Below are 17,008 nucleotides of genomic sequence, written 5' to 3'. Positions count from 1 at the left end.
GAACACAAACTCACAGCCAATAATGCCTGACAGTCCCCTGCAGCCAGAGCTCAGCACATGGACAGAGAGGCAATTCCAACATCTAAAAGGAAACAAGAAGAAGAAAAGGCTGATTTATATTGTTTTATAGTTATTCGCATTCTTCAAACCAAACCAACACTTGCTTTGGATTTTTGCTGGGTGAATAACGAGCAGTGGGCACAGCTCAGGTCATTCTGTCCACCACAGATCATCTCAGATTTAACCTCCACAATTTCCCTACCTGCACACTACTGATTAACTCAGTTTTATCCCCAAATATTCATTTTCTCAAGTCTGACCCCCACAACTTTCCTTACCTGCCCATTACTCACTGCATCAGTTTACCCCAAAATCTTCCTTCTCTCTGCTACACACTGCCCCACATTTTAACCCAAAATTTTCCCTACCTGTCTATCAGCCAAAGGCAGAGAAAAGACAAAGGGTTCAGAAAACATTTCTGCAACCTGACTGGTAATTATTTCCAATTTCCCAGGGAGAAGAACACAAACTCACAGCCAATAATGCCTGAGAGTTTCCTGCAGCCGGAGCTCAGCCCACGGACAGAAAGGTAATTCCAACAACTAAAAGGAAACAAGAAGAAGAAAAGGCTGATTTATATTGTTTTATAGTTATTCGCATTCTTCAAACCAAACCAACACTTGCTCTGGGTTTCTGTTGGGTGAATGACGAGCAGTGGGCACAGCTCAGGTCATTAATGCCGACTTAAGTGACACTCTCTGGGGCCAGACCAGCCCATTTCCTGAGTTCAATTCCAGCCCAAGGACTGATCCGCACAGGAGAAAACCTCTTTTCCCGAAGCCCCCATTCCAGCGGCACCATCCCCACCCCCGGCAGCGGGTCCCACCCCGGGCCGTGTCCCGCTGGGCGCCCGCAGTCTCCGCCTGGCGGACACGGCCGGTACTGCAGCCCCGACACCGCCGGCGCTGCAAAGGACCCCCCGCGCCCCCTCCACAGCCCCCCTGCCCTCCCTGACACCTCCACAGACCCCCTGCCCTCCCTGACACCTCCACAGCCCCCCTGCCCTCCCTGACACCTCCACAGCCCCCCTGCCCTCCCTGACACCTCCACAGCCCCCCTGCCCTCCCTGACACCTCCACAGCCCCCCTGCCCTTCCTCACACACAGCCCCAAACCTGGGCCCTGCCCAACAAAGCATCACCTCAGTTGACCTCAACAGCTTCATTCACTCCCTGCACAGAATCAACCTCCTTTTTAAGCCCCAAAACCTGTCCTTCCAGCCCACAACTGGTCACCTCATTTTTAACATAAGATCTTCATTCTGTCCCCCACAGATCACCTCAGATTTAACCCCCACACTTTTCCCTCCCTGCCCACTACTGATTAACTCTTTTTTTACCTCCAAAGGTTCATTTTCTGACAGTCCCCTGCAGCCGGAGGTCAGACCACAGACAGAGAGGCTTTTATTACACACAAAAATCACACACTATCACCACTGAAATGGACTTTATTGAGCTGCAACACAAATATATTCACAGCAAGAGGTGCACACAGGACCACCAAAACTGCATCTGGGCTTGGAGGAACATCATCCTCTCACCTTACAGAGCCAGGGGAGGACATCTGGGGTCTATCCTTGGTGACTGGATCCTCCCCATAAATTCCAACTGCAGAAAATCTCACTGCCACACTTAGAGACCCTTCCAAGGCCTTTTCCCTTGGAAAATGCAAAGGTGAGGTGGGAGTGCCCGGATCTCAGGGAACTGAGGGGAAGGTGGGGAAGGAGCAGAGAGCAAACACCTTCAGCTGCTTCTCACTCCAGCCAGTGCAGCTTCCCTGGAATTTCATGTCCAAGCCCAACAGGTGAACAAACAGCTACTCCAAGATTTCCTTCCTTTGTATTTGAGGCAGCACAGAACCCACCAGGAGGAACGGGAATCCAAGGGCACATCTAGAAATGGTCCTCCCACCTGCCACTCTCTCCCCAGCTTTTTTTTCCAGTGGGATGCAGGTGCCACTCCCCAGTGACAATAAAATAGGAGGCTGAGACAGCACAGCCCCCAAACCCTCCCGGTCTCCAGCTGCTGCACAGACCTGTGGCCAGACAGGACCCAAATCCACAGCACAGCCTTGGGGGAGATCCAGCTGCTCATTCCCAACCACAACCAAACATCCAGTGCCACTGTCTGTCAGGCCCTGCTCCCTCTGCCCTGAACCACTGGCACCCCTGCTTTGAGTCCATATCCACAAACCCACAATGCCAGGGGCAGAGTTCTCTGTCCACCAAGGATACATCACCCAGCAGGGACATTTCTCTCCTCCCCAACAGAGACCCCCACACTCCACATCCAATTCAGGGAACACCAACTCTGCTCCGGGCTGGGAAACCAAAGAACGAGAAACACTTAAAACCACCCCAAGTCTTGACAGTGTCCAGGCCTGGGAAAAAGCCCTTCCCACCCCATGCTTGGCCTTTCCCAACCCGAGTTGCTCCTGGAATGCACACCCACCCCCGGGTCAGACACACTGGGGTGTTTCCTGCACACCAAGCACCAGGAGCCTGCAGATGCTCTGCACTGACATCCACAGCCTCACTCAGCCCTACAAGGGACAGCAAAGTGGTTTTTTCTCCTCTGACAGAGGAGAACTCACAACAGACAGTGCTGGCCCAGCTGAGCAGGAGGATCCATCCTAGCTCACTCTGTTCTTGTAAAACACTGCAAACCCTGCGGGGTTGAGGTTTAAAAAGCTACATTTAGGTCACCAAAAAGCTCCCTGGCTGGGACAACTCACAGATCCCAAAATCTGCGTAAAAACCCGCAGGAAGAGGTGCTGAGCGCACAGGACTTCAAGGTGCGGCAAGCAGGGGTTCCCTGAGCTGCAGGGACATGGCCCTGAGCGCGGCTTTGGGCTGCTGCGCCCTGCACACCGTGCTCTTCAGACCAGCTCTCCGTCAGGATCTGGCTCCTCGTGTGGCATCCGCGAACGCTTGCGGACAATCAGGGCAGGAGAAGCTCCCCTTCCCTGGTCAGCACCCCCCAGTTCCTCACTGGGAGCACCAGTCCCGCTCTTACCTGTGGAAATCCGCAGAGTTCTGGGTCACAGAGCAGCTCCCAGGGCGATTCTCTGTCGCACCAGCAGCAGCCGCGACTCTGACGGGGGGACACCGCCATCTTGGGGGGGGAATGAGCAGCCACTTCCGGGTTCGGACTCTGTGGTTCCGGTTTAGTCTCGATGGTCTTGGAGGACTCACCGGCTTATTTTATTTTTTTCTTTAAATTTCGCTTTATGTTTTTTTTTCCCTTATTTTTTTTTTTTTTCATTTTGTTGCACTTCTTTTTGGTGCAGGAGTTCGGGATTGCTTAGGGGCTGGCAGCTGAAAAATACCCCCCTCCCCAAGTCGCATAACTAATTCCTAATTTGCACCATACCTCATTAATAGCTAGTATTAATAACTATTATTAAATATTATCTTACTATGTATTGCATTAATATATGTTGCATTGGTATTAAATATTATTATTTGATAATAATATAATAATGATGTCGTATTATTACTAAATACTATTATTCATAACTATTATTAATAACTGTTAATGAGTGCTCCAGATGAGAGTCAGTGGGGTTCCTGCGCTCCAGCCAGTGCCAGGAGAAGTCTCCTCCCTGCTGCAGGGACATCCCCCGGGGGAGGCTGCAGGACGCGAGACAGTTAGTTTTTAATTTTTATCTTTTTATTTTTATTTTTATATTTGATTTTTACTTAATTTTCCTTTCTTTTTAATTTTTTGTTTCTTTGTTCACTTTAATTTTATTTTACGATTTTTTGTTTATTTTTTCCTTTTTTTTTTTTTTCATTTTCCATTTAATTTATTTTATTTTATTTTTCATTTTATTTCACGTTTCGGGTCCCCCGGAGACCCGGCGAGATTGACAGGCAATCCAGCCAATGGGACCGTGGCACTGCCGATGGGGGGCGGGGCGAGCCGCGCAGCGACCAATGGGAGAGCGGTGCGCAGATCAGGGCAGCCAATGGGAAGGCACCGCGCGTTTGCGCGGCCAGTTTGAATCGCGGGAGCGGTTGGAGCGAGATGGCTGCGAACGGGCGGTGAGAGGGATAGCGGGATTAATGGGATTGGGATCGGGATAACGAGACTGGGAGGGTGCCGCGGCCCACGGAGCTGGGCCGGGGGTTCACGGGGCTCGGTATCCTCCCCCCGGGCTCTTCCCACCCCTCCACGATCCCAACCCGACCTACCCTTTTCCCTGCAGGAACTACGAGGCTCAGATCCGGAATTACCAAGGTCCAGACCCGCTGGAGCCCTGGGACAGGTGAGCGCGGGTCCGGCCCTGGTGCTGCCCCATTCCTGGCTCGGGAACTGCCCTGGACCAGGAGTTGCCCCATCCCTGACTCAGGAGCTGCCCTGGCTCAGGAATTGCCCCCACCCTGGCTCAGGAATTGTCCTGGCTCAGGAATTGCCCCCACCCTGGCTCAGGAATTGTCCTGGCTCAGGAATTGCCCCCGCCCTGGCTCAGGAGTTGTCCTGGCTCAAGAATTGCCCCCGCCCTGGCTCAGGAATTGTCCCCGCCCTGGCTCAGGAATTGTCCCCGCCCTGGCTCAGGAATTGTCCTGGCTCAGGAATTGTCCCCGCCCTGGCTCAGGAATTGTCCTGGCTCAGGAATTGCCCCCGCCCTGGCTCAGGAATTGTCCTGGCTCAGGAATTGTCCTGGCTCAGAAATTGCCCCGGTCCAGGTATTGCCCCATCCCTGACTCAGGAGTTGCCCTGGGTCAAGTATTGTCCCATCCCTGACTTAGGAATTGTCCCCACCCTGGCTCAGGAGTTGCCCTGGCTCAGGAATTGCCCCCGCCCTGGCTCAGGAGTTGCCCTGGCTCAGGAATTGCCCCCACTCTGGCTCAGGAATTGCCCCTGTCCAGGTATTCCCCCATCCCTGACTCAGAAGTTGCCCTGGTTCAGGAATAGCCCCACCCCTGACTCCGGAGCTGCCCCATCCCTCTCTCGGGCAGTTCCCTGGCTCGGTGCTGACCCCGGGACGTTTCCAGGTACGCTCAGTGGGCAGAGGGATGTCTCCCACTCCAGGAAAAGCAATCCCTGTGGCCCAGGCTCCTGGAGGAGCTGGTGAAGACGTTCCTGGACGACACGAGGTACCAGCAGGACCCGCGGTTCGTCAAGTACTGCATCAAGCTGGTGGGTAAAGCTGCGTTTTTTTGGGAATTAAACTGTCCTAAAGTATTAATGGAGCAGTTCCGGGGCTACAAAGGGCTGTGGGAGGAGAGGGAGGGCTTGGGGAAGGGCATGGAATTGAAATTCCCTGCAGAACCTGAGTCTTACTGAAGGGACAGTGTGTTTTTAAGCTGCCTCATTGTATCCTGAGAGAGGAATTTTAGCTGCTTTTATCCTTAAAACGTTACACCTCCCTGCGACGAAAACTAAGAAATTGTTGCTTTTTCTTTTTTTTTTTTTTTTGCCTCGGATGTTTTTTTTTGGAAGTTCTTACGGCTTGTGCACCTTCTCCTGTGCAGGCAGAGTTCATCTCTCCCCCTGGCCAGTATTTTGAGTACCTGCACGGGCAGGGAATCGGAGCAAAGTCCTCGGATTTCTACGTGGCTTGGGCTCAGCAGCTGGTGAGCGAAGGCAACGTGCAGGGGGCAGGAGCTGTGCTCCAGAAAGGGCTCCACAACCAGGCAGAGCCCCAGGAGAAGCTGCAGCAGCTCCACTGGTAACTCTGGGACCTCTTCTCCTCACCCATAATGCTCATTATTACTCCTAATTAACCAGACGTGGCGCGCGGCTCGTTATTTTCTGTGCTGTAGCAGAGGCAGATCGATGGTTGTTTTTACTAAATATTAATGAAATACTTCTCTGCTGTTCAATATTTGTTGGGTGTTTTGGAAGGTATATGGAGAAAAACTGCCCCAGAGTGTCTTCAGTGAAATAGGGCCCAGAAAGCAAATCCCTGAGCTCAGAGTCTTGGAGTTTTCAGCATTTAACTGGGAGGAGTTAAATGCAAGAAACCACGTAAAATGTAACGTAAAATGTAAAGCAAACACCCCACTTTCTCCTCCTGCTGCCCTTTGCAGCCCTTTTTAGTTTTGTAGCTGTTGGAGGGAACAGGAGATGTCCGTATACAATAACAATCCTGGTTGTCACTGTTACATTTCAGGGCACAATTGCACCAGGAAATCCAAGGTTTTTGGGAGGAGGGAGGAGAGGGAGGCAGAGGATTTCATGGTAATAACTGGCATTTTTTTTGCAATTTAGCTGGTTGCAGAGTTCTGATCCTGGGAATCATCCTTTGCAAGGTGAGGCTGAAAACACCTGTCTGAGTTGTAACTCCACTAAATGAATCTTTAGCTCAATCAGTTTTGCCATTGAAGAAAACAAGTTTTCTGCTTCATTTTTCCCCTGTTTTCCTGACCACATTAAAAATTTTTGAGGAGACTGTATTCAAAACAAGTTACTAATTTTCCAATGCTTCAATTCAATAAAAATGCATCAGTGAGCAAATGGTTTCTGCTCATGTAGTGAGTAGAAATATTTATATTATGCTTTTCTGTCCTAGGTGCTGCTGTTGTAAAACCACTTCAGACTTCCAATAATGTGAATCAAATGGCTCCTCAAAAAGATGGTTCAGATGTTAATCCCTGCAAAAATCAGGTAAATCACGAAGAATTTGGGCACTGGGGGAAAGATGCTTCATAAAAAGTTTGGATTGAGGAGCTTGGCTGAAAAAGAAAGATAAAATACAGGAGTGCGGTGTGTCTTACAGCTGCTCCTGATGTTTTCCTGCTGCACCACATCTCCATGGGAATGTGTCATTGTTCTTGGAAGGAATAATATTATCGATGGATTCTGTGCCAGTCGTGCTGCTTGGATTTTATTTCCTTTTTTAGTTTGATGTTTTATCCCCCCTTGCTCTGCTTTAGGGTCCTGATGCTGCTGGTTCTCAGCCCTGTCCTGCTGGAAAAGAAGAAGTGTAAGTGTCTGGGTGGGGGTTTTTTTAAAAGCCACGCCGCGTGAGAGCGAACTCGCCCCGAGGATAAAATCCAGCAAACCTGACCCTTTCCTGCTTTTTTCCTGCCAGGAGGTACATCACCTACATCTCCAGATCTGAGGTGCTTCCCAAGCCACCTTCTCCTGGTGCTGCTGAGCGCAAGCAGGTCCCGATGTACGCCAAGGACCTGCTGCTGTGCGAGGGCTCCGAGCTCTCCTTCGAGGAGCTGAGGGCCCAGAGATACTTCAGGAGATACGAGCGCCTCAGGAGGCAGAAACAACTGGGTATCCCTCTTTTTTCCACCTCTCCAAACAACTTCTTCCCGGCTCAGCTCATCCCCTGGGTTTGTCTTTTCCAGCCCGGGTTGTCCTGGTGGTGTTTCTCCCGAGGGGAACAGTGAGCAATTAGTGCTAAATATTGTGATGCAGACCAAATATATCTATATTATAAATACAAGCAGCTTGTAACGACCACATTGAGAAACCCAGGATGAATTGTTTCATTGAATATCGTTGTTTAATCCTTAGAGGAAGAGGAGAGAGAGACCATGAGGAAAAAGGAGTCGGCTATGCTGGAACTCCAGGCCCTGCAGAAGAGGCTGGAAGAGCTCACCCAGCTCAGCAAAAGCCTGGAGGAAACCAGGCTGAAACCAGGAGCTGAACCAATCCAGAGGGGGGTGAGTGTGTCCTGGGATGGGCAGGGGATTTGTCCCACAAAATTGAACCGTGCTTGAGGAACCAGAGTGGACTGTTAACCAAATCTGGAAGTTCTGGCCTCAATACTGATACAGGCACCTGGAGCAACTTGGAATACTCAGATTTTAGTGGTTACACCCCGAAGTTTGGGTTTGCATCTCTAGAATCTAGTTCTCCAAAGTGTGAAAAGCTGTTCTAGTCGTGCAGAACTAAAGGGAAAATGGCAGTGGCTGTACCTGGGGGGTGTTTGGGTGTCGAGGGACGTTTCTCGGCCGGACTTTGTGGGATGCTTGAACGTCATTTCTCACCCCTAAAGGTGCCCCCGTGTGCCAGGCCCAGCACAACCCTGCCAGGGAACTGCGTGGCACCTACTCCAACCTCAGGTGTGCCCAAGGTGCCAGAGCAGCCCCAGCCCAGTGTTGGCCCAGCCCCTGCTCCCACCCTGCCGCCAGCAAAGCCCCTCGGCCGCCGGCTCACATCGACCTCCCTGTGGGAAGGAAGGGAGGAGAAGGACAGAGACAGAGCTCAGCCAGAGCTTGGGGAGCTCCAGAAGAGTCTGGTACACCCTCCCTTCAGTGGTGCCTCAGCTGAGGAACGGGCACATCCCGACTCAGCTCTGCAACAGTGAGTATGAACAGGCTCCTTCAATTCGTGTCCTCAGCGCCCACACCGGCTGGGAATTAACTAAAAAGGAGTCTTTCTACCCCTTCTGAAAAGAAAAAAACAAACCCACCCACCTGAAGTTGCCTGTGGAAACTGGTGTTTGTTAGGCATGGAGCAAACTTAGTCCTCACTGCAGTGTTTAATTCTTTTAACCCGCTGTGGTTTAATTATGATGAGAGGGAATTCGGTGTGTAACCGCCTGGCTGTCCATGGAATAAACACCAGGAATGCCTTGGTCGTGCAGATCCCACCCCGAGGTCTCCAGAGAAGGATAAAATTGTTGTTATTTTTCTCCTGCACTTCTGCTGTGAGACTGGGCCAATAGAGGACACAAAACTGGGGGGCAGAGGGAGAAACCCAGGCTGGCAAAAGGAGGGTGACTGAGTAGGCTTGGCCAAGTTGGAACCAGTTATTCACTCATATCACGGAATTCCTTGGAGGCAAACTGTGTCCAAGGAGAGTGTTGAATGCATTTTAACCTTTCTAAAGGACTCTGCTGCCTTCCAAGTTTCATATTCACTGGCAGCGCTGCAGGAGGATCTTTCAGGGGCTGATATTTAATAATATTCTAAAGGACTTCTCACTTCATTTAAATAGGGATTAAAATGGGATTTAAACAGTTTTTATTCCAAGCTAATGTTGTCACTCTTTCCTCTGAAGGCACCCTAAGAGATCCACCGGATTGACTCCTGCTGTGGATGTGAAGGAAGGTGAGGAGCCCAGTTTGGATGGCCACTGATGCTGTTGGTGTGACTGGTCCTGGCTGGGGATCAATAATTGCATGTGGACACTGGTTCCAACCCTAGCAAAGCTTTTTGTCTTCCCTGACTCCATCCCTGTGTGTCTGGGCAAGGTCTCTCCCTTCCTTCCATGCAGTCGGGGGCCACCCAGCTGTCCCAGGTCCCTCTTGTCCCTCAGGGCGGTTTCCCTTGGGAATCTTCCCTGCAGGTCTCTAAACAAGCCAAAAATCCCTCCCAAAATCCCGTGCCGTCGTTCCCGCTACTCGCCTTGTTTACTTCTCCTCACTAACATTTTTCTTGCCGCTGGAATGTCCGTAAACAATCCCAGGCTCCTTCAGGAATGACCTGATCTCCCTGTTGCCTTTTTCAGCCTCCAGAGGTGGAAATTCCTCCTTTGCCTCTGGAAATGCTTCCCAGGCCACCCCGAACACCTCTCTGGCAGGAGGGACGCAGGCGACGCCCTTCAAAGTGCAGCCGTCGCCCACGGTGCACACGAAGGAAGCCTTGGGTAAGATCTTTGGAATAACATCCTGCTTCCTCTGGAGCCAGCGGGATCTGACCTGGAAATCTGAGTGCTCCACTAGCCAAGGAAGTTCTTTAGTGGTGGGCAAGTTCACCTTTCAGTCAACGAGGAAAATATTAAACCATCAACCTTCTGTTGGGGATTTGGATGACCCAGAACTTTGGGTGCTTTAACAGCATCCCAGCTGCCACATCCCATAAATTCCTGGAGAAGTCCCTGCCAGGCTTCCCTGGGAGTCCTTGAGCTGCTCTTGTCACTGCTGTCAGGGACTCCTGTTTGTAGGCAGCAGAGCAATTTGGAAGTTGCCAGCTCTGCTTGATGTTGAGCTGAATAAAAACAAAAAATAAACCCCCAAAACTTGTGGCGTTCTTTAGTTTTCCAAATATCCAAGTTTACCAAAAATCTGGGAAATTAAAGGAGAATTTACCGCCTTGGGAGGCCTTGGAAGGTGTGCGGTGGTCAAACTGGACCTCCCTGTGTCTGTTCAGTTGTCTGGGGGGGGGTTTAAATGTATCTGGGAGGAATAATTGTTACTGGCATTTGGTCAATGATAAGACCATTACAATTAATTACCTTTTAAGACTGTTATAATTAATTGGCATTTGATTTGTCTGCAACACAATTGAAGAAGCTCTGAAAATTTCTTTTACTGGGAATGTTATTCCTGTGTTGTTTTTTTTTCTTTACTTTCTTTTCCTTCATTTATTCTTTATTTTCCCTTCATTTTCCCTTCCGTTTTTCTTCATTTATTAGGCTTTCTCATGGACATGTTTCAAACACCCATATTGCCTGAGCCATCACCCCTGGACAACAGCAATGAAGAACTAGAAGCCTTTTTCAGGAAAAATGGTGTGTGCTATTTATTTTCCCAATCCATCTTTTATTTCCCATTTCCACCTCCCCTCAGTCCTCATTGTGAGAGTTAGGACAGGCTGAAACCCAAGGTTTTACAAGAGTGAGCACAGAGAGATTTCCCAATTGGCTTTGGGCTGGAAAAATCTGATTTCCAAGCATTTATTGGAAAGGGGATTTGAGTGGAAATTCTGCAGGTGGAGGGACCTGGATAGAGGGGGAAATGGAGCTGTTTAAATAATCTTTGTTGGGTGAAGATAACATTGGTTATCTCTTATTTTTCAGAGCCTGATGGGTGTTTGAAAACTGATGCTGCTGTCCCTGTCACTCCTGCATTTTCCATCTTTCAGGATGAGAATGAGAAGGAGAACAGCAGGTAAGGAGGGAAAAAGGAATAGCTGAGCTGAGCTCGTGAAAAATTCCATGTGGGATTGATTCCATTCCATAGAACTTTGCCATGGCTGCGTTTGCAGTCAGGGTTTGCTTGGATACAACTGTATCTCCAGCTGTGTGGAGAGTGGCACGAGAAAAGCTGTGTTTGCTACCCTGGAATTGCCCAACTTCCCTGTTTGGACAGTGCTTGGGAGGCTTCATTTTCTGGGGAATGTAGGGATAACTTGTTTCTTTGAGCTGCTGCGGCTTCTCCAAGGGGCTGCAAACCGGACTCTCAAGAAAAGAAATATAAAAAAATCGAAGTTAAAACCAAACAAGTGTGCTTTGATCAGTGCGCCTGGGAAAGCTCCTGGGGAGAGGAGTTCTAAAATTCCAATTTTTCAGCATCCCACAGCACAAGAACAAGCCAGAGGAGCCCAGAAATCTTGGACAACAACACTTGACTGACTGTGCAGCAGAAGTGAGTGATGATCCTGCAGGGATTAGCTTTGGAAGCGGGTTATGGAGTTATGGGCGTTATCAGTTTTACCTTTTGTCCTCTCCCAGTCCCACAATATTCTTGGGAAGGATGCCAGGCTGAAGTCTGGACGCCCTTTCCTGTTCCCTGCCCATGGGATGAGCTTTTTTTTTTGATTGTTAATTCTCATAACGCTTCTGGGAGCTTGACAGTGGAGACCTCCTCCCCTGGGATGGATCCAGCTGCAATTCCTGTGTGGATTCAGCATCAGCTGGGGAGCAGGAAGAGGCAATTCATCTTCCAGCCTCACAGATTCCATAGCCAAGGAGATGCATAAAACCTCAGTCTGCTTGGATATAAGTGACTCCTGTATCATGAGATTGGCTCTTCCAGGCTCTCATGGCAATTTTTTTTGTGCTCTGCTGCTGATTATTGCCAACATGCAGGTCTGGTCCAAAACTATGGAAACCTGGGATGCAACCTTATGTTGCCATTCCTATATTTTCCTAATAATCCTTTTATTTTTCTAATATTACAAGTTGACTCACCATTAGGCTGCTGGAGGTCACAGTGCAGACAATTTGATGGTTTAATTTTAGATCTTTTATCTCTTTTCTCCCGTGTAGGAAGAGACGGGGACCACGGAATTCCTGAGGGATGATTACACGGTGTGGAACATCCAGTGCAGCAACAAAACCTTGGCTGCCAGTCCAAACAACACCAGAGACTTTGCACGAGCTGCCCAGCTCGTCTCAACACCCTTCAGCTACCTGGCAGCTCGTTCCCTACAACCTTTGGGGGACAGAGGTAAAATGAGGAATATTTTGGGATGAGGGCGTTTGAATCTGGTGCTTCGTGATTCCAGTTTTGGCCACATCCTGCCCAGGGGACAGGATTTGGCCAAATCCTCCCACTGCTGCCATTCCTGAGCCTACATTCCTTGTGGGAAAACCAGCTGGGAGCTGGCCCAGCACATCAGCTCTCCAAGGATTTCTAATCGGAGGGATGAGAGATTTAAGGGATGAGACAATGGGTGTGTCCAACCAATTCCAAGGGGTTGTGAAGATCAAAACACTGGCTGAATCCCAGCACCACCTTTATGCTGCTCTGCCCCTCCTTAGTCTTGGAATACACCCCCTGGAGAAATCCAGCCTTAATCTTTACTCACATATTTTAAATTAGGCTTGTGGAGTTCCAGTTTTCGTGGGGAGCTGTGGGTGGGAATTCTCTAAATGTTCCTGTGTTTGGGGAAAATGAACATTGATTTGCTCTTGTTGCTGCTCCCTGTGTGCAGCCCGTGGGGATGACCTGCCACAAATGGATTTGGAGTTCTCTGGAGAAGTGCACAAACAGACAAACACCAAGAGATTAAGGTATGTCGTGACTGGCTGGGATTTCAGGACATCCAGAGCAGAGCTGGGCTACTCTGCTGCTCCCAGTGCAAGTTTTCCAAGGAATCTGATGTATTTGTGTGAGCCTGGCTCTGCTTAGGATATTTCTCATCACTCTGGGGATAAATGAACCTGGGTTGGGCGACAATGCCCCAAAAAAATGCTTCCAGGATTTAAGTTTTGCCACATTTCAATCAAAAATTACCTGTCCAAAAATCCACTACTTTATTCCCTGTTGGCTGATGAACTTGGAAATTATTAGATATCAGGGAATGGGACTTGACCAAATATTATTTTTTTAAGAAAATTCCATTTTATTCATCTCAGTGCTGGCCAAGGTTGTGAGTGTTGGCATTTGACATGGTTTTTTTTGCTTCCTGAAGGTGCCAAGCCCCCGTGGCAGAAGGGTCAGTTAATGATATTTTGGTTTCAATCCCTACAGCCTCGCTCTGGAACATGCCACAGAGCCAAGGGAGCTCCAGGAAAACACCCTGAAACGTGGGAATGGCATTCAGGGAATTGTTGGAGCTGCTTCTCAACGACAACATGAGCAAAGAACCACGAGCAGAGCTGAATCTTCTTGTGCAGGGCTGGAGAGAACGTCCCAGGAGAAGCTGGGCGGAGGTGGCACAGCCCAGAAAGAGGGAGCTGCAGGCATGGAGCATTCCCTGGTTTTTTGTGCCATATATTCCAAGACTGGAGCAGGGGTCCCCTGCAAGGGATGTGAGGAGGGACAGCTGTGGGTTGTACCTGTGTTTGGATGATGCCAAAGATGTTCCAAAGTGCAGGAATACTTGGAGTACTCACAGGTTCTGCGCTCATCAGGGCCCCAATGCTTTGGGAAAATCCAGCTTTCTGGGCATCTTTAACAGGTGTAAAACCTGGAATGTCCAAATGGAGGGATATTTAACTAATCCCTCTTGGGGTTTATGTTTTGTAATATTTCCTTTGAATCAGTGATGCTCATTCAAGTGTAACCTTGTGTGACCTCTTTGAAATGATGTTTGTTGCTTAAATACTTCTCTGCTTTTTTTTTTTTTCTCCCATGAAGTCCTTGTGGAGAACCCTTGGGATAAGGCACTGATTGCCAAGTTCTTGTCGGAGCTTCCCAAGCCTCTCCACACCTACACCAACTACTTTGAGTGGAAATCTCTCCTCCCATTGATCACACTGAAGGCTGAGTTCCCACTGGGTAAGAGCTCCTTCAGGCATTCCATTTACAAGCATTTCTCAGTGTTTTTCTGGGAAAAATTCTCGGGAAACGTTCTGGAATTCGGCTTCCTTGTGCACATATCCAGATACCTTCCAGGTTATCCCAACCTCAGTTGTGGGGTTAGACCAGGGGTTGGTTTGTTTGCCTTTTGTAGCACGAGCCTTTTTGGATGCAGGACTCTTGAGTGGTCATTTTCCTGGTTTTCTTTATAATCTGGGACACAACCCTCGAGCCTTGTATGGAGCAGCAGCGGTCCCGTGTCAACAAAAGCTGTAGGGACGGCGATTGCAACACCCCTGTGGGACTCAAACATTGGTGTTTGCTCTTGAGGACACGGCCTTTGGAATTTGATCCCTTCCAGGGGGGTCAGACCAAAAATAGAAATGCTGGTTTTTTAGCATGTGGCACTTCCAGCACTCCTGGTTTCAGGAGTGAGTCTCCAGGCTTTCTCCTAGGGAAGGAATGACTTGTAGGGAAGAAAACAGCTTGGGGCTTAAATAACCCATGTAGGCTGGTGCTCTCCTTTTTTTTCCCTGAGTAGTGATTCTCTTCCTGGAGTCTGCAAGCAGGATTTGATGTTGTTCATCTCTTTAAGGTTCCAGCTCATTCCATGTGGATTGCTTGGTTGGAGAGGGAGCTTTTGCCCAAGTCTATCAGGCTTCCCTCCTGGATGCCAATAACCCTCGGAACAACCAGAAAGTTGTGTTCAAGGTCAGTGGGATTGGACCAGGAATGCTCTCCTGGAATGATTCTGGAGTCTTACAGCAGTGACACCTCCCCTTGGCCTTTCCACTTCACATCTGTCCTTGGGACCTTTTTGGGCTTTCAGGAAAAAGCCTTCTTTGTGTTAACACCTTATGTGAGATCTTTTTGGGAATAAAAAGGTGATTTACACTTTCTTTTGAGCATCAGGGATACACCAAAGTGTGTGGCCAGAATGGAATTGTGGCATGGAATTGGATTCCTGATAGGACAGGATTGATCATCAAGTTTATTGACCTGAGGTTAATTTCTTTGAGGGGGGTGAGGCTCTGTTACAGTTTTCCCAGAGAAACTGTGGCTGCCTCATTCCTAGAAGTGTCCAAGGCCAGGTTGGACAGGGCTTGGAGCAACCTGGGATAGTGGAAGGTGTCCCTGCCCGTGGCAGGGGGGTGGAACAGGATCATCTTTAAGGTCCCTTCCAACCCAAACCATCCCAGGATTCCATGATGCTATCATATGTATTTATTTGGGAAGGGAAGATGCCAAATCTCCCACTAAAAAACCCCAACCCGAGAGGAACTTCTGCTTTCAACGCTCCCAGATTTTCCCAGTAAATCCACTTCTTACTTCCAGGTCCAGAAGCCTGCCAACCCTTGGGAATTCTACATAGCAACCCAGCTGGTGGAAAGGCTGGACCCCAGCCTGCACCACCTCTACGCCCACTTTTATTCCGCTCATTTCTTCCGGAACGGGAGCATTTTGGTGGGTGAACTCCACAGCTACGGAACGTTGCTGGTGAGTGGCATCAGCTTCTGCTCTGGAGAGCATCTCTGTCCATCCCCTCAGGCCTTTAATCTACGCCAAGTCATCCCTGTGTGTGTCCTCTGGGTTTACAGAACGCCATCAACCTGTACAAGAGGATTCCCGAGAAGGTGATGCCCCAAGCCCTGGTGATCTACTTCGCCGCGAAGATCCTCCACATGGTGGAGGAGCTCCACAGCTGCCGGATCATCCACGGGGACATCAAACCCGACAACTTCATCCTCGGGGAAAGGCGAGTGTTTCTCACCCCACCCACCCCGCGCGAGACGCGGCGCCGGAGCCTCGACTTAACGTGGGTTGGTTCTTGTCGTGCCTGCAGGTTTCTGGACAATGACACCTGCGACATAGATGGACTCTCCCATGGCTTGACCCTCATTGACTTTGGCCAGAGCGTTGACATGAAGCTCTTCCCCGAGGGGACGGCGTTCACCGCCCGCTGCGAGACGTCTGGGTTCCAGTGCGTGGAAATGCTGACGCAGAAACCCTGGAACTACCAGGTAGGGGATTCCCTGGAGCCTCCCGCTGAGAATATTAGACTTTTAGCTGTAAGAGCTGTACCTTCAGCACACTCCCGAGCTCTCCTTTTGCAGAGCTTGTGTCCCCCCCACAGGGGTTTTCCAGCTGGTTTTCAGTGGTCTCGGTGTATTTTTAACATGAAGCCGGCATGTTCTTTGTTTAGACAGACTACTTTGGCATCGCAGCCACGATTTATTGCATGATCTTCGGCACCTACATGCAAATAAAGAATGAAAACGGAGTCTGGAAGCCCGAAGGAACCTTCAGGAGGTCAGTGTCAAAACCCTTTCCCAAACCTTTGCCTAGAAAGACCTGTTGTCAGCCCCGGCTTGGTTTGTTGATTCTATCACAGCTCCGACTGGGGGAGGTAAATTTGTATTTTAACAGCTTGAATTTAGCTTTTTTTTTTTTTTTTGGTACTCCTTTCACAGGCTTGCCAATGCTGAGCTGTGGAAGGAGTTCTTTGAGACCTTGCTGAACATCCCCAGCTGCCACAGCCTGCCCTCGCTCGGAGCCCTGCGCCAGAAGCTGAGGGACTTATTCTGCACATCCTACAAAAAGGAAATAAGGTTCCTTCGGAACAGACTCGTTGTGCTGCTCATCGAAAACAAACGCTCCCGAAAATGAGGGTCTTATTTTTTTATTTTGCACAGTTACCGAGGGCTCGGTGTTTTGTGGCTGCGAGATGTTTCTGGGATAACTTGATTTCAAATAAATGGTTTTGGCGTTGACTTCAGCAATGGTGACTTGCATCTCTCTGTGCTTTCAGGGGAAAAAATACACTAAAATGGGTTGTTGAGCTCGCCCGGGTTTGGGAGGCTTTGAGTAAAGGCTACTCCTGCTCTACCTGTTCTTAGGAACTTCTGGGATGGAAGAAATAGAGGTTTGCAGGTCCGATTTGGGTTGGACCAGACTGAACTCACCCTGGACACTCTCACTTATGACCTCCCACAATGCCATTGTTAGGGCTCGGGGGAAAACCAAGAGGGAAAGGGCCTCTTTTTTTGCCTTTGCTGTGGCAGAATGTTGGG

At 49.4% G+C, this 17,008-nt stretch overlaps 1 protein-coding gene across 3 annotated transcripts; it reads left to right on the top strand.

The window, feature by feature from the left end:
• The first annotated feature begins 4,020 nt into the window (after positions 1-4,020).
• Positions 4,021-16,723, top strand: BUB1 (BUB1 mitotic checkpoint serine/threonine kinase). 3 transcript variants are annotated; one of them, XM_032684409.1, is made up of 25 exons: positions 4,021-4,104; positions 4,269-4,328; positions 5,059-5,203; positions 5,539-5,735; positions 6,278-6,318; positions 6,579-6,673; positions 6,943-6,992; positions 7,101-7,294; positions 7,538-7,686; positions 8,022-8,329; positions 9,029-9,078; positions 9,479-9,616; positions 10,385-10,480; positions 10,769-10,859; positions 11,261-11,336; positions 11,960-12,140; positions 12,628-12,706; positions 13,167-13,378; positions 13,776-13,916; positions 14,533-14,648; positions 15,273-15,434; positions 15,536-15,693; positions 15,781-15,958; positions 16,141-16,247; positions 16,409-16,723. In XM_032684409.1, exons 1-25 carry the CDS (start codon positions 4,088-4,090, stop codon positions 16,602-16,604), a joined length of 3,237 nt encoding a protein of 1,078 aa, XP_032540300.1. In that variant the 5' UTR covers positions 4,021-4,087; the 3' UTR covers positions 16,605-16,723. The 3 variants fall into 3 exon arrangements, with proteins under 3 accessions (XP_032540300.1, XP_032540301.1, XP_032540299.1); XM_032684410.1 differs by having other exon boundaries at positions 9,026-9,078; positions 13,167-13,348; XM_032684408.1 differs by having other exon boundaries at positions 9,026-9,078.
• Positions 16,724-17,008: the final 285 nt, after the last annotated feature.

Source organism: Chiroxiphia lanceolata, chromosome 3, assembly GCF_009829145.1.
Source record: "Chiroxiphia lanceolata isolate bChiLan1 chromosome 3, bChiLan1.pri, whole genome shotgun sequence".
Taxonomy (NCBI): domain Eukaryota; kingdom Metazoa; phylum Chordata; class Aves; order Passeriformes; family Pipridae; genus Chiroxiphia; species Chiroxiphia lanceolata.
The sequence above is the reverse complement of the archived record's forward strand: the minus strand, read 5'-3'. Positions and strand labels throughout refer to the sequence as shown.

Bases quoted from the DNA above. Each gene is read 5' to 3' on its own strand.
- BUB1 (XM_032684408.1), top strand. The intron at 5,736-6,277 runs GTAACTCTGGGA...TTTGCAATTTAG, and splicing joins AAGCTGCAGCAGCTCCACTG to CTGGTTGCAGAGTTCTGATC. The intron at 11,337-11,959 runs GTGAGTGATGAT...TCTCCCGTGTAG, and splicing joins TGACTGACTGTGCAGCAGAA to GAAGAGACGGGGACCACGGA.